Source organism: Aspergillus glaucus (assembly GCF_001890805.1).
Source record: "Aspergillus glaucus CBS 516.65 unplaced genomic scaffold ASPGLscaffold_26, whole genome shotgun sequence".
NCBI lineage: Eukaryota > Fungi > Ascomycota > Eurotiomycetes > Eurotiales > Aspergillaceae > Aspergillus > Aspergillus glaucus.
Window position 1 is genome coordinate 274,220 of NW_019170478.1, and position 13,980 is coordinate 288,199.

At 50.7% G+C, this 13,980-nt stretch overlaps 5 protein-coding genes and 1 non-coding gene across 6 annotated transcripts; 3 read left to right on the forward strand and 3 right to left on the reverse strand.

Moving 5' to 3' along the window:
- Nucleotides 1–378: 378 nt before the first annotated feature.
- On the reverse strand, nt 379–4,810 carry ASPGLDRAFT_39371 (DNA-directed RNA polymerase III core subunit RPO31; the record flags this gene model as incomplete). Its single annotated transcript, XM_022545069.1, has 2 exons — nt 379–4,639; nt 4,716–4,810. 2 exons carry the CDS (start codon nt 4,808–4,810, stop codon nt 379–381), a joined length of 4,356 nt encoding a protein of 1,451 aa, XP_022396781.1.
- A 683-nt stretch (nt 4,811–5,493) lies between these two features.
- On the forward strand, nt 5,494–5,565 carry ASPGLDRAFT_t160. The gene has a single exon. It is a non-coding gene; the product is annotated as a tRNA-Met (tRNA).
- A 2,071-nt stretch (nt 5,566–7,636) lies between these two features.
- Nucleotides 7,637–8,726, reverse strand: ASPGLDRAFT_39373 (uncharacterized protein; the record flags this gene model as incomplete). The annotated part of the gene is made up of 4 exons (XM_022545070.1): nt 7,637–7,878; nt 7,929–8,275; nt 8,333–8,565; nt 8,613–8,726. 4 exons carry the CDS (start codon nt 8,724–8,726, stop codon nt 7,637–7,639), a joined length of 936 nt encoding a protein of 311 aa, XP_022396782.1.
- A 311-nt stretch (nt 8,727–9,037) lies between these two features.
- On the forward strand, nt 9,038–11,315 carry ASPGLDRAFT_61346 (putative endosomal sorting complex protein TSG101; the record flags this gene model as incomplete). The annotated part of the gene is made up of 4 exons (XM_022548468.1): nt 9,038–9,091; nt 9,139–9,247; nt 9,308–9,546; nt 9,599–11,315. The coding sequence occupies 4 exons, from the start codon at nt 9,038–9,040 to the stop codon at nt 10,925–10,927; spliced, it is 1,731 nt and encodes a 576-aa protein (XP_022396783.1). The 3' UTR covers nt 10,928–11,315.
- On the reverse strand, nt 11,140–12,773 carry ASPGLDRAFT_901895 (uncharacterized protein). Its single transcript, XM_022550484.1, has 2 exons — nt 12,643–12,773; nt 11,140–12,581 (listed from the first exon to the last, which is right to left on the reverse strand). The coding sequence occupies exons 1-2, from the start codon at nt 12,665–12,667 to the stop codon at nt 11,353–11,355; spliced, it is 1,254 nt and encodes a 417-aa protein (XP_022396784.1). The 5' UTR covers nt 12,668–12,773; the 3' UTR covers nt 11,140–11,352.
- Nucleotides 12,774–12,880: 107 nt separating this feature from the next.
- ASPGLDRAFT_29361 (uncharacterized protein) lies at nt 12,881–13,306 on the forward strand (the record flags this gene model as incomplete). Its single annotated transcript, XM_022543845.1, has 1 exon — nt 12,881–13,306. The coding sequence occupies one exon, from the start codon at nt 12,881–12,883 to the stop codon at nt 13,304–13,306; it is 426 nt and encodes a 141-aa protein (XP_022396785.1).
- Nucleotides 13,307–13,980: the final 674 nt, after the last annotated feature.

The window sequence follows — 13,980 nt, forward strand, 5'->3', positions numbered from 1 at the left end:
ACTGAGTTCAAGGGTGAATCAGTATGGCATAATTAAATAAGGTTATACCTCCTTTGCTTTGTCGGGTCTTTGTATATATTTAATGCACGGCGGATATATCTTCGGGTTGTTGATGAGGTATATAAAAAAAATGGGCTGCTAGAAATGCTGTCTAACTATTATGACCATTTTCAATATATAAACAGACGAACAGACATCCATCCTATCATCAATCAATCAATCAATATCGCTAATGCGCAAAAGGCAAGCAGTAGGAGTACATGTACAGTAATCAACAGTAGTAGTGTTGTAAAACAAGATCCAACGCCAGAGTATGCAACTTTTCTTTTCTTTCCTCTCTGCATTTAAGGGGCAGGAATGGCAATCCAATACAGTGGATCAAGCGCGGACTCTCCTCTTCGTCTTGGTCTTTGCCTCCAATGGCGTTTCGCAGACCTCCGACCAGGTATCTTCGAAGACCGTCTTCTTCGGTCCGATCTGGCCCTCGTAGAAGTTCATCCTGCGGACGACTTCCATCGCACCCGTACCGAGACCGACAGTCTTACCCATGATAATACACTCTGACACACCCTCGATAAGATCCGTACGACCGGCACCACCCGCATCGAAGAGATGATCAGCCGTCTTTTCGAACGACGCCAGCTGCAGAACAGAGTCTCGCATCTTGGCCAGACCGAATCGCGTGATACCCAGGACTTCGCCCTTGTAGGTCATGACATCGGCCAGGAGCTGCATGTGACGCGGGTCAATGTCCATGTCCTTCATGACTTCGCTGATTTCTCTGACGATGGTGGTTCGTGCGGCTTCGATACCCAGTACGTCGCGCGCTTCCATGACGTTGTTGGTTGTTGTCTTGAGACCGTCGACACCCATGGTTGTCATGCATTCTCGGAGACCGTATCCTTCGACGAGGAGGGTGTTGGTTGTCGAGGTCTCGTCTGTCCGGATGATGGCTCGGTTGGCTAGCGGGTGGCCAAGGACCTGAATATCGGGGAGCATGCGCTTCAGGTGCTTCAGGCGGAGGAACGGGTCTGTGCTGGTGGCAGCAATTTCAGTCTTGGAGAGGTTCGTTTTGGTGGCTGGGTCCAAGTCCATGTAGATGTGGATGTGCGATCGCGAGTGCCGGAACTTCAAGTCGCCCGCCTTGAAGCGACGGTGAGTCTTGATCGCAGAGAGAATATCCCGAACGTTCAGCTCCAACGCTAGATCCTGGATGGTCTTCCAGTTGATCTTGACAGTGAGGTACGCCTCCTTGCCGGTCCATGCTTCACGAATGTAGTGAATGATATCCCGCAAGTACGTCTTCTCAATACGACCCTTGACAATTCGAGCAGCGATGATGTTGTCCTTCGTAACCAGTTCACAAGCAACAACGGGAGTACTGATCTCCTTGGAGGCGTTGATGATTTCCTTAATACGGGGAACACCCTGAGTAATACTCATACCAGCGACACCAGCAAAATGGAAGGTCTTCAGGGTCATCTGCGTTCCGGGTTCACCAATGGACTGTGCACCGACCGCACCAACGGCATGACCCGGCTCGACCTGAGCTCTCTTGTACTTACTCAAGCAGGCCAAAATAAACGCCCGAAGTGTCCTCTCGGTCAACTTTCCGGTATGGCTCAGACTCTTCTGCCTCCTCACGTCGGTGGAATCGTTGTCACCGCCGCGGGAAAGTAGTTTGTCGGCCTTGGTAGACACGTAGTCCCGAATCGACTCCAGGAAATCACGCGCACTTTCGTATTGGTCGATTCCGTGGTCAGTACGCTCCATGTAGGCCAGCGATTTTCCCATCAGGTCTTTCCGGTCCAACTTCGCACGCTCCTTGGAGAGCATCTCTTCACAGACATCCATAATCTCAGCAGGGAGCAAACTCCGCTCCTCGTTAGAGTATGTAGTCGATTCGGAGTGGATGAAAGTCCGGTCGAAGTGGACAGGTTTGGCTTTACCCTCCATATCCACGGGATCGAGTTTGTCGTCACCGTATTGGAACTGGACAATAGCTGCGGACGAGTTTCGTACAGTGTCGTCATACATGGTCGAAAGATCTTCCAAAGACTTCATCAACCGACGAGACATGTAACCGGTTTCAGCGGTCTTGACGGCCGTATCGACCAAACCTTCACGACCAGACATGGCGTGGAAAATGAACTCTGTGGGCTCAAGACCGGAGAAGAAACTGTTGCGGACGAAACCCTTGGATGGCGGCTGACGAGCATTCTTCGGGAAATGGGGCAGTGTTCTGTCCTGGAAACCGTCCTGCACACGCTGACCACCAATAATCTGTTGACCGACGAGGGCAACCATTTGCGACACGTTGATACTCGAACCCTTGGAACCGGACGTAGCCATGATAAGGGGCGAGTTGTACTTGCTAAGCTGAGCAATACACTCGTCACCAGCTTGCTGACGGACCTTACTCAGAATTCCAGACAATTGGTTCTCCATAGTCTGAAGTTCGTCACAACCAGGGTACTTCTCCAGGGTGCCTGCCTTGTACTGGCCAATGACTTCGTCACACTGTGCGTATGCCGTCTCGACCAAGTCGTGTTTGGACTTGAGAAGCTTTTCGCTCGGGTAGACATCCGTAATACCAATGGAGAAACCCATGTTCGTAAACCACCGTGACGACAGTTTCGCCAAACGATTCATACCTTCAGCAGCCGCTGCAGGCCCGAAATCTCTCAGCATAATATAGAAGACGTTGTCCTTTTTACCATCACCAATCGTCGCCTTATCCATGACACCACACATGACCTCCGAATTCCGGACGACAAGCCAAGAATCCTTTGGATCGAGGTCTCGAGGTGAACCATCCTTGGGCGCCTTGAACTGTCGACAGGCCGCATCCAAGTTTACCATCACTGGGTCCTTCTTGTTCGGGTGCATCAGAACGTTGAAGACCTGCTTTCCGGTCCACAACATCTGCGGCTTAAGCATTGACGGTGGGGGCAAGTCAAAGGGGGTTTCGGGGCCAAGCATGTAGAGACAGATCTGCGTGAAGGTGCGTCGGTCGAAGAAATTGTCCTTGACAGTGATCAAATACGCAGCACTGATGAAATCTTGGATGGCCGCAATAATCGGCTCTCCGTTCTTCGGTGTGGCCAGGTTATTCTTGACACCCATCAATTCCATAGCCTCTGCTCTCGCTTCTTCCGTTTGAGGCACGTGCAAGTTCATTTCGTCACCGTCAAAGTCTGCGTTATACGGATTGCAAACACATTCGTTCAACCGGAAGGTCCTGTGCGGACGGACCTTGGCAAAATGCGACAGGATACTCAGTTTGTGAAGAGAAGGCTGACGGTTGAAGAGCACAATATCACCGTCTTCGATGTGGCGCTCGACGAGATCACCTTCCTGCAGCTGCTCGGCAATCATGTTAAGATTACCGTACTTGAGGAAGACCTTGAAAGTCTGGCCCTTCTTCACCAGGTAGTTGGCACCTGGCCACTTCTTCGTCCCATTCCTAACCCGCTGCTGTAGCTTCTCTCTGTTGTACCTGGTGACGAGCTCAGGATATGTCATGTTTTTAGCCACGAGCTCCGGCACAGCGACTTCGTCGACTCGCAAGTTTGGATCCGGGGAAATGACAGTTCTGCCCGAAAAATCCACACGCTTTCCAGACAGATTACCACGGAATCGTCCCTGCTTACCCTTGAGTCGTTGCACAAAACCGCGAATGGGTTTTCCTAGATCTGCCTTGTTCAGTCCTGGAACGTCGCTGTTGATGTAGACCGCGATCTGGAGCTGCATGTAGTCCCAGCACTCCATAATGGTTTGTACCGGTGCGCCCTTGAGGAGGGCATTCTTAAGGTTGATATTACTCTGCACGATATCTCCCAGCTTGGCGGTCAAATCGTCTTCAGTGGAAGCAGCGTCTTGACCGACTGATGGACGAATACAAACGGGAGGGGCGGGGATGAACTGCCAGAGGAACATCTCGGGACGCGCTTCGCTCGGGTTGAGTCCCAGCAATTCACAGTCGGTATCTGAGATTTTCTTGAATAGGTTCAAGACCCGTAGAGCATTCATATCATCCTGCGCTTTCTTGAAATGCTTTTCGACATCGGTATTGGACGAGCAGGCTACGTCGAAGGACCGATCGAACACGATTTTGCTCGGGGGCGGGACCTTCTTCGCGGATGCCGAAGCGTTGAAGGCACGGAATTTGTCGTGGGTGATTTTGAGCGCGCTGGTCCCGGCCTTTTTGACGACACCGTTGACCGTACCGCATGATTCGCAGGTTCTGGTCTTCCGACAGCGCTCGTTGATACGTTTTGCAATTTGTAGTCGTCGCAAATTGTCCAATCCGGGACGGCGCATCTCCCGCAAGTAAGAACGGCGCTCAGCTTCGGGGAGCAGAATGCGCGAGCATTCTTTGCAAATTTCTTGTAGAATACCGATAACACGCTTAAAATAACCAACGTGAAAAGCCGGTAAGACGAGTCTCACATGTCCGAAATGACCGTTGCATGCCTGGAGAGACAAACCACACGTCTGACAGGTTCCGCTCTTGTTCGAGATACCCATGCGCCCATCGAGAGGACCATGGGGTACCACCGCTCTATCATGTTCGAGGTCGAAAAATTTCCGGTCCGAGACTTCGACGACGCCTTGACTAACGATATCATCATTGGACCTGGATGAGGCGAGCAAACATTAGCGAACTGACGGGGACTAAGAAAATTCAAGCAGAGGGAGCACCAGTAGCATACATCACACCAAACTTGAGTTCCTTGATGACCTTGGGGACCCGGTCAATGACCTGGGCCTTGCCCAGGTCTACTTGCGCACCTTCCGAGGGCTGCATCGCCGTCGTCAAGAATAGTCGATCATGGCAGGGTTAAAGATGGATGGCAGTTCGCGACGGCGGCAAGACACGCCGCTGAGTCACAGGAGCTTGAGTGAGAGATCAAGCTTGCCGTAACTGAGGATATCTTGAAATAACCGCGCGTAAGCGATGTCGCCAATGCAGGAGCTGGTAGAGAAAATGAAGAAAATGAAGCAACGGAATTATTTGCAGAAGAACTATCGCGGCGGGGTCGGCGACGAACTTTTTTTCGGCGGCGGCGAGAGCTCTCCGGTCCCTCTACAAGTATATTACCCAATCAGGACAATGCTGCTACGTACAATTTTAAGACGAGTAGAAGTGCTATGATTTTTTAAGACACTTAATTATAGACAGCACGTTGAAACAAGCTTTTATATGGTCAAAGAAAACCATGCACAGGCCAATGTTCCTTTGTGAGGTAGCCGCACTTGTCTATCAAAAAACTCGGCATGTTAACACCGGTATATATAACCGCATTACCCTACATAAAATGGCTATTTTCGTGGACATAATGATTCGGAAACTGGAAAAGAGCATCAGGGCTAGCTAAACAACCCAAGACCTCCCGTCTGACCCAATTGTAGCGCCGGAAAACCCGGAGAACTTCGGAATGCACATATTTTACGTATTATGTTCTTCTGAGATCTACGTTTCAACAAGCAAGCATGTTAGCTCAGGGGAAGAGCGCCGGGCTCATAACCCGGAGGTCCTCGGATCGAAACCGAGACATGCTAAGAAACTCCGAAATTTTTTGGATTTTTTTTGGGGGGATTTTTAGCCCGTCATTCACTCGGGGTCGGGCCCGGGTCTCAATTCACCTACATATGAAGTGCTTTCTCGGTCTCGGTCTCTTTCTTCTTTTCTTCTTCTCCTATTTTTGCTCCTTCCCCGAGCTCTCTAATATCCTTTCATTTATCAAAATGGGACGAAAACCCACTTCCGGCTGGATTCGGCATGGCCGGCCCCATTACCGCATCATATTAACACCGTAAAGCTCCCTACCGGATGATAAAAAGATGGGAGAGCATGCTTGGGTGTATGACAAGGATGGGTTCAAGGTCACAATGGCCTTCAAATCTGGGGCGAATGTGCACAGAAGTAGACATGTCGCGGATGCATACTTTCGGCACCGACGCTTACGATGTCCGCAATACTGAAATGTGAAAGAGTTTCTCGTCTTTTACCCGCCAATCCAACACGGCACTTCATCCTGGCGGGGAAATGAAGAAGAAAGTCAAAGGCATGCTCCTGAGGTGCCGACAAGAGGGAATGGCGGCCATCCTGGTCATCAACGGCTGGGATCTGTCGTTGTGGAGATGTTTCAAGACTTTTCCAACGTGACTAGAAACTCTCTCCGTTGCAGTTGTATTGTTTCAATGCTGACATACTATCCAGATCAAAATCACCATCCGGTGCTTCGTAGGTAACCCCCGCTATCTACCGGGGGGAAATTTTCTGCAGATACCCCCAATGCCGTATCAACGTAAGTATGCACACTAAAGTATTATGAGGGACCAGTGACATTGATGTAGTATATAGAAAAGATTCCTCACTACATCCCATCTCCGCATCCATTATAGCAAGGATAACAGGAAAACTACCAAAGCATCCACACCTGGTGCATTCAATGCACCAGATCAGGCTATACATGACAGGGGCCTTGCATGGCTTTCACGAATCATTGCATTGGGGGCTTGTACGGAACCATTGAGAATAGTGACCAATTCCTCATGTCCATACACCAATTCAACAAACCATTGTGGCCTGGTGGTGAAGTAATGGCCACCATCAGGCGCGTCCTGCGCGGCCTTACGGCGCATCCTGTTTCGTTCAGAGACATTCTCAGCTATCAAGCAATTCCTGATCAATTGTACTAACACTCAGAGGAAGGCTATTATCGTTCTCTGCGGTGAGAGGGAGGAAGATCAATGTCAACCAGATTGTTCATCGACAAAGTTCGAGCAATTCGTCCAAACCATTCAATGAGCCTACTGACACTAGCAACTACAAAAAAGATGCCACCATGGCTTGCCTACATGGCCTTGGCAGCAAGATTTTCATAATGTGAGGAGGGTTTCATTCTAGCTATACTAGTTTTAAAGCTGACGTTTTCAGGCGGTCGTATTCTGTGATGCATTATTGGAGAACCAAGGTAGATCGCAGAGGCCGATACGCGGCGAGACAGGCTTTGGGCCACTCCAAATTATCAGTGACTGATATACACACCGGTGATTTCCAAGCTGACACTTATACAATTCGTACCCAGTCATCTGTTGAAGATCGACTTGCTCCGAAAATCGGTGCTGCATATGAACCACAACGTGTGATGGTGCGCGAGTACGACGCATTACTTGAGGCAGACGGTTTGGAGGTAATCCCGGATGGATCACCATCAGGACTTGCCAGAAACCTGAATCTGCTCCGCACTCGAGAAGGAATCCTAGGGCTACTCGGGGGTCCAAGTTAAAAAGTAAGGTGTTGGGAATGACAACCATGCCATGCAGTATGATGGTTTCAAACAGAAGCATGGACCTGACCTCGCATCCCCGGTTGTCAACGCTGCATGCCTAGTGAAGGTCGAGATGATGGTTAGATTGTTCGTTACGATGGGATATGCGTGGATTGGTGTGTCCGCTTGGAGTATAGCGGCTTCGTCTTCTCATGTGGTCAAGTCTGTTGACATGCATATTGTGTTCAATTAGTACCAGATCGGCACCTTCGATCGATTGGCTGCCGTTGCCAATCACTCGTTCTATGGTAGTTTGATATGTACACTTTTCAATCTGACACAATACATAAAGCACATCAACGCCCCCCCCAGGTTCTACTCAGAAATTCCTTGAATGTCAACGGCTTCAAGCCTGGGAACTTCAACCGATTCTCCGTTGGCACATGGAAAATTCCTCGAACAGTAAATTGTCCGAATAACGCGTTGTACTCTGTCATCTCGTCCGCTGAAAACGGAGCGCCTTTGGGAATAGGAAGCATGGTGGCCTTGCCCCTGTTGAGGCTGTCGACACTGTCGTAGGTGACCTGGAACTTTTTACCTGCGCAAGGTTTAGCCAATAATTCGCATGTCTATCGTATAGCTACTCACCTCGAGCCTCTTCTGCTAACCGCAGCATCTCATTGAACTTGATATCGTCCCCGACGCCAATGCTGAACTCCGGCCACTCATCCAAGTCCAGCGTCCGGACGATAAACTTTGCCAGATCTTTTGAGTAGGTCAGACTCAGGTGGTCATTCCCCTCTCCGGGGATTGCAGCTTGGCAGTTTCGCATGTCGATGCCAAATGTAAATGGCGCCAGATAGGTTTCGACATGCGGCATGCCCCAGTAGTCCATGAAAAAGCCAGTTGCGAAGCGAGTATACTGCAAGTTGGATTTCTTTAGACAGTCGACGGCGTCAAGCCACCATTGGGTTGTGGGATCTAGCTCCAGGAGTCTGCGCAGACAGTTAATGCATGATGTCTGTATATCTCTGGTCCCTTTGACAACCCACCCCGGTGTATTAATGTGAGCGTATTCGCTGGGAATAAATCGCTTAGTGCAAGTTGACTTGTCTGCTGCGCGAATGAGATTGACCTGCGATTGACTGCACTCTTCCGAGGTCATGGGGAGGGTAGAGATGATGGTATGAACGGCATTCTCCTCGAGGCGACGAGCAATAGAGCTCACATCGTTGTAATCTACTGCGACTGGCACAGTGCCATCCCGAGCTTGCCTTTTCTGTGACTATGGTAGTGAGAATAAATCAACCATAGTTACTGGACAGTATTTACCTCAGGATTCTCCCTGGTCAACACGACAATCTTGAACTTGGCGACCCTGAGCAGCTCGTCTACAATCGTCTGCCCAACGTTGCCGGCACCTCCAGCAACTGCGACTACCAGCATGTTGAATACGGGTCAGTGAGGATGAGGGGATGCAGAGTTCTTTTTTATCGTGCTTTTGTAAAGTCTTTGTCATCATATCCTACAGAATACTTTCGCAGGATATACAGGAAGTTATTCAATTTCTAATTCAAGTATGGCTAATTACTCTCCATTTGAAAGTATTTCAATAGACTTCTTGTATATATCAATATTCCAATACTGGATCGTATATCTCCAGCCACAGGCGGTGCGGAGCCACACCGTGACTACCAACAACCATCGGACTCGACATCACCACTGCTTTCTCCCTCTCCCACACTCTCACCCTCGACATGGCGGCAGTGCCTCAGAGGACGCTTAACTGGCTTTACAGTATTCTGATCAGGGTATTTCTCCCTACCCAGTTCCTGTAGCGACACCGCTAACCCCGCAGGACCACTATGACCCCAAGCAGACATATCAAGATCCCAACCGGACCTACTACGATGTCGCTAATGCGCTAGCCCAATATCCCTCCCTCTCTCCACGAACCGATGTCTTCAGTGAGTCTCTATATTGTACCTGGGAGTCAATGAAGGAACCACTAACTGGATCGTGTGCAGCCTACGAAACCGGCTTCTCCACGCTGCTTCTCCTCATCGCGGGGACAATACCTGTCCCCTTTCGTGGAACGCTATACAAATTCCCAGTCGTACTATGGATCCCCACGACGTATCCTCACGAACCGCCGATGGTTTACGTGACTCCGACGAACGATATGGTGGTCCGGGTTGGACAGCATGTGACGTTGGAGGGGAGGGTATACCATCACTACTTGGCGCACTGGCTGGAGGCATGGGATGTGAGTGACGGTTTTCAGAAGTCAAAGCTCTTAGGCTTACAATATATTATAGAGATCTACGATCGCCGACCTCCTAGCCATCCTACGAGACGTCTTCGCAACCGAACCGCCCGTCAAATATAAACACCCGATACAGCAGCCACAACCGCAATCGATGCCTACACCACCCCCCGTGCCTCCGTTACCACCTGGATTCGGTCCGTCGACGATGCAGAGCGTGCCCTCGCCCAGACCGGAGGCCCAGGTACCACCTCCGCCACCTCCAAAGCCGGGTCAAATGGTAGCTGCTGAGCAGCAGCAGCAGACACCTCCAGCAGGACGATACAATTCTCCCCCGCCTCTCCCCCCATTACCGCCAGAGGAACAAGCGCGACGGCGATCATTTTCGCCTCAGACAGGTATGAGCCCTGGCGGAATGGCGAGTCCGTATCGAGTACCGCAACAACCGCACATGGCTGGACCAGCATACAGCGGCACTCCAGTCAGTCCTGCCCAGAATCCTGGCTGGCAGCAACCGCCACGACAATACCCACCGCAGCAGATACCCCGTCATCCTGCCTACCAGCAACAACCCGTTGCTCCATATCCACACTCTCCCATGCCTCACCAGCGACAGCTTTCACAAGCAACACCAACCACGCAACCGATGCCAACACCAACACCAGCACCAGTGCAAACCGCACCGAAACAGCCAGCATCGGCCCCAGATCTCCTCACCTCACCTTTTGAGCTGGAACTCCCCTCCTTCGCACCAACAGGACCAGCCCCTCCAATCCCCCCAAACCCCGAGAAAGACGCCCTCGTAAAAGCAGTCTCCAAAACACTCGCGGAAACGGTCCAATCCAACATCTCGCAATCCGAATCAGCCGCCCACTCACTTACCTCCCAATCACACTCTCTACATAACGCCATCGCAACCCTCCAAGCCGAGATCTCCTCGTTAAACTCCCTCAACGGAACCCTCCAATCAAACACGTCTATCCTCCAACACTCCCTCCAACGCGCAGACACCGTCATCGCAGACGCTCAAACCCGTCTCTCCACCAAATCCTTTTCCCCAACATCAACCTCTGCATCTCCACTCCCCTCCACCACCGACATAACCCAACCATCAACATCAACCGCAGTACAAGTCCAAGGCCTCCCCCCCATCGACGAAATCCTCGTCGCCCCCACCGTCGTCGGAAAACAACTCTACGATCTCGTCGCCGAGGAAGCGGGGATCCAGCAGGCTATCTACGCGCTGCAGGTTGCGCTCGTTAAGGGTGTTATTGGAGTTGAGACGTGGTCGAGGCATACGAGGGGGTTGGCGAGGGAGGCGTTTCTGAAGAGGGCGTTGGGAAGGAAGGTTGCGGTTGGGTTGGGGTGTGAGGGGGTTTAACCAGCTTGCTTTTCTCTTATATATATGCAGTTGTCTAGTACAGAGTATATAGATACCCGAATGTATACGTTGCGACTCGATTGCAGTAAGGAAAGACAGAACCTCCATTCACTATATGTTCAATTCAACATGATCACGATCACATGGACAACGCTATACTGGAACGGAACGATTTTTAATCCTCAAAAGGTGATGCGGCATCAGAAGTAAAGTCGGGGAATAAAAAGGGAGAAAAAAAGGGGTCGTAAATCAGAAAGAGATCAATATAAATCAGGTAAGAAGAGAAACTTCAAGGATTTCTTTTTTGCGCCATTCATCGGTCCAGTAGAGACAAACACGTGTACGAAAATCAAAATCAGGGTATATGCAGGAAGAAAAGGAGAGAAGATATGAAAAGAAAACGAAAATCAACGATACAGTCCGACTTATCGCACTTCATTCGCGTCGGAAAATGGACTCTCAACTCGTGCAGGTGGTGTTCTGCTGCTCCGATTTGACCCAGGCCCGTGGTGGGTCTCTAGGAGAGTCGACGCACGGTCAGTAAACGGACCGTGCTCTTCTGAAGCTTCAGCCACTGTTGGTGGTTGTTCAGAGGCTTTGGCCTTGACACCCTTGCCAGAAGGTTCGTCTTCCTCATCGGAGCTGTCGTCAAAGCCAGAAGCGGCAGGGTCGGCTTGTTGCTTGGTGCTGGCGGAGCGGGAAACTGGCGCACTCGAGCTGGGTTCAGATTGCTCCTCGATGGCCTGGACCGCTGGAGTAGCATCGTTGTTCTTCTTTCCGCCCACGGTCTTCACCATGACAGGTTTAGCCATCATTGGCCGTGCCACGATGGAACTGTTGTTGTCGCCGCTGTTGTTTGCATTCGTGACACCTGCCTTGGCAAGCTGTGCCGGCGTAATGGCAGGCACAGCTGGCGCATCAGGAGGGGTAATGGTAGCCGTCTCCGTAGGTTGGTTTCCGTGGATGCTGACGACGGCGGCACGGGTGCGCATGACTTGTTGGGCGGGCATCGGGCTGACGATGGCGTTGTTACGGTAGATGGTGGTAGCCACACTGCTGCGCAAGCTAGGGGAGACACTCGGGGCGCCACTACGGCGATCGTTGGACATTTCAGTGAACGACGAGTCACGCAAATCGCCTGGCATGAAGAAGTGTTGATCGGGGGCCGCACCGGGGAGCGGAGGAACGGGTGGCACGAGCGAGGGGGTGTCAGGTGGGGACCGGTTGGTCACACCAGGGATGTAGGCGATCTGAATAACATTCGAGGCGCGGGTCAGGACGGTGGAAGCGATGGAGTTGGTGGATTTTCTGGATCCTTGGGCGTTGGCGCCGCGTTTCTCCTGTACGCTGGATCCACCCAAGCTGTACTCGTTGCTGTTCTTCTTCTTGCGCATGTAGAACCACCAGATCAAACCGACGACGATTGTAACGAAAGCAAGACCACCGATAACACCACCAGCGATAGCGCCGGCATTGCTACCGCCTGACGAGCCACTGTTGCCGGATGAGGACGAGCTGCCGGAGGAGGTTTGGATACATTTGGTGGTAGCGCATTGGTCGCAGGACTGACTGATCATGGTACATGTGTACCCTTCATCGCAGGCGGGACATGACGGGGCTGCGCTTTCACATTTAACGCAGCGCTTGAAGACATCTCGTGCAGAAAAGACTATTCTGTTAGATTAATTCTTACTATTTGGTAAAGTATAGCATACCGTTAGGAGAGGTATCGAAAGACATGATAACAGAAAAGTAAACGATGGAAGAAAAGTCGTAACAGTAGCGAGCGGCGGCCGGTCAACGGCGTAACGAATGTAAACAGTGGATAGTAGCGTGGATTAAAAGAGTGTAAAGGGCGCAACAGACGTCAAGTCGGGAGCGTAGGGTTAGATCATCAAAGGCGAGACTTCTTAGGCGAATGAGAGGAGGTAGTTGGAGTGGGATAAGGAAGCGATGGTCATAGTCTGGGGTGTCGAGGAAGGAAGTATGAAGACGATGACTGTCACGGCGGGGAGAGAAGAAGTATTGTCTATGCGTGGTCTCGACCACAGGAAACGGGAGTGGCCGAGATGGTTGGTGGAGGAGCGAGGAGAGTGGGTTGACGGTCGAGAGCCACGCGTCAATCAGGGAGACCTCCTTGGCCCAGACGTTGGAGGTGAACGAGAGAAGGTGAGAAGGGATAACAATATGATAGAGCAGAGGAAGGCGATACAGAGTAGAGAAGAAAGGATAGAGAGAGAGAGAGAGAGAGAGAGAGAGAGAGAGAGAAGAGAAAAGAGGGAGAGAGGAGATGAGACGAGACAAAGCGGGAGAATGAGGAGTTTCGGCTGTGCGGACATTAATGCCACGGGTCAGGTGACTGTCATAACACACAAGTAGTACAGTACTACACAGCTACATGAATATACATGGATACATAGTAGATACTGTTGGATCTAAGACTCTGTCATAGCTAGACGATGTCTTGTCTCTACAGAGTACATCAGTCTGCATAGCAGAGAGTATTCTGAACAGTGTACAGTCTCCGCTCCAGTGCGTGGAGGAAGTATTTTGGGTCTGGACCACACCGGAGATTACATTCCATTGGCGCCAATCAGACCAGCACAAGAGATGAATACGAGGAAGATGTGCTATGGTAGAATCCTGTAGAGTCCTGTACAAGTAGAGTACGTAGAAGAGCATGAGATGCGTTGACTGTCATATATACTTACCTGTACTCTGTGCAGAGTACAGAGACTGGAGAATACATTTATATCTACGGGGTACGGGGTACGGACACAATATATCGACGGCTATATCAATAGACCATGATAGTCGGATTCCCGTGTTTATCAGGATTATCGTTGCACTGTGCGTTATCCCCAGTAGATTTTTATGCAGTTGTGTTCAATATTCAATATTATTCAACAATGACGGAGATATTCTCGAGTCCGTAACTTGTACATGCATACGAGTCGGAGTCTCCGTACACCTACAGGTACTTGTACATACGCAGAACTGCACTGCCAGAGTATCCCTACTATGTATGTGCTAAATACTATATCATGATCGCC

Excerpts from the sequence above, each read along its gene's own strand:
- ASPGLDRAFT_901895 (XM_022550484.1), bottom strand. The coding sequence starts at position 12,667 with ATGTCTTTCGATACCTCTCCTAACG. Across the intron at positions 12,582-12,642 it reads TTTCGATACCTCTCCTAACG|ATGTCTTCAAGCGCTGCGTT; the intron begins GTATGCTATACT and ends TTTCTGCACGAG.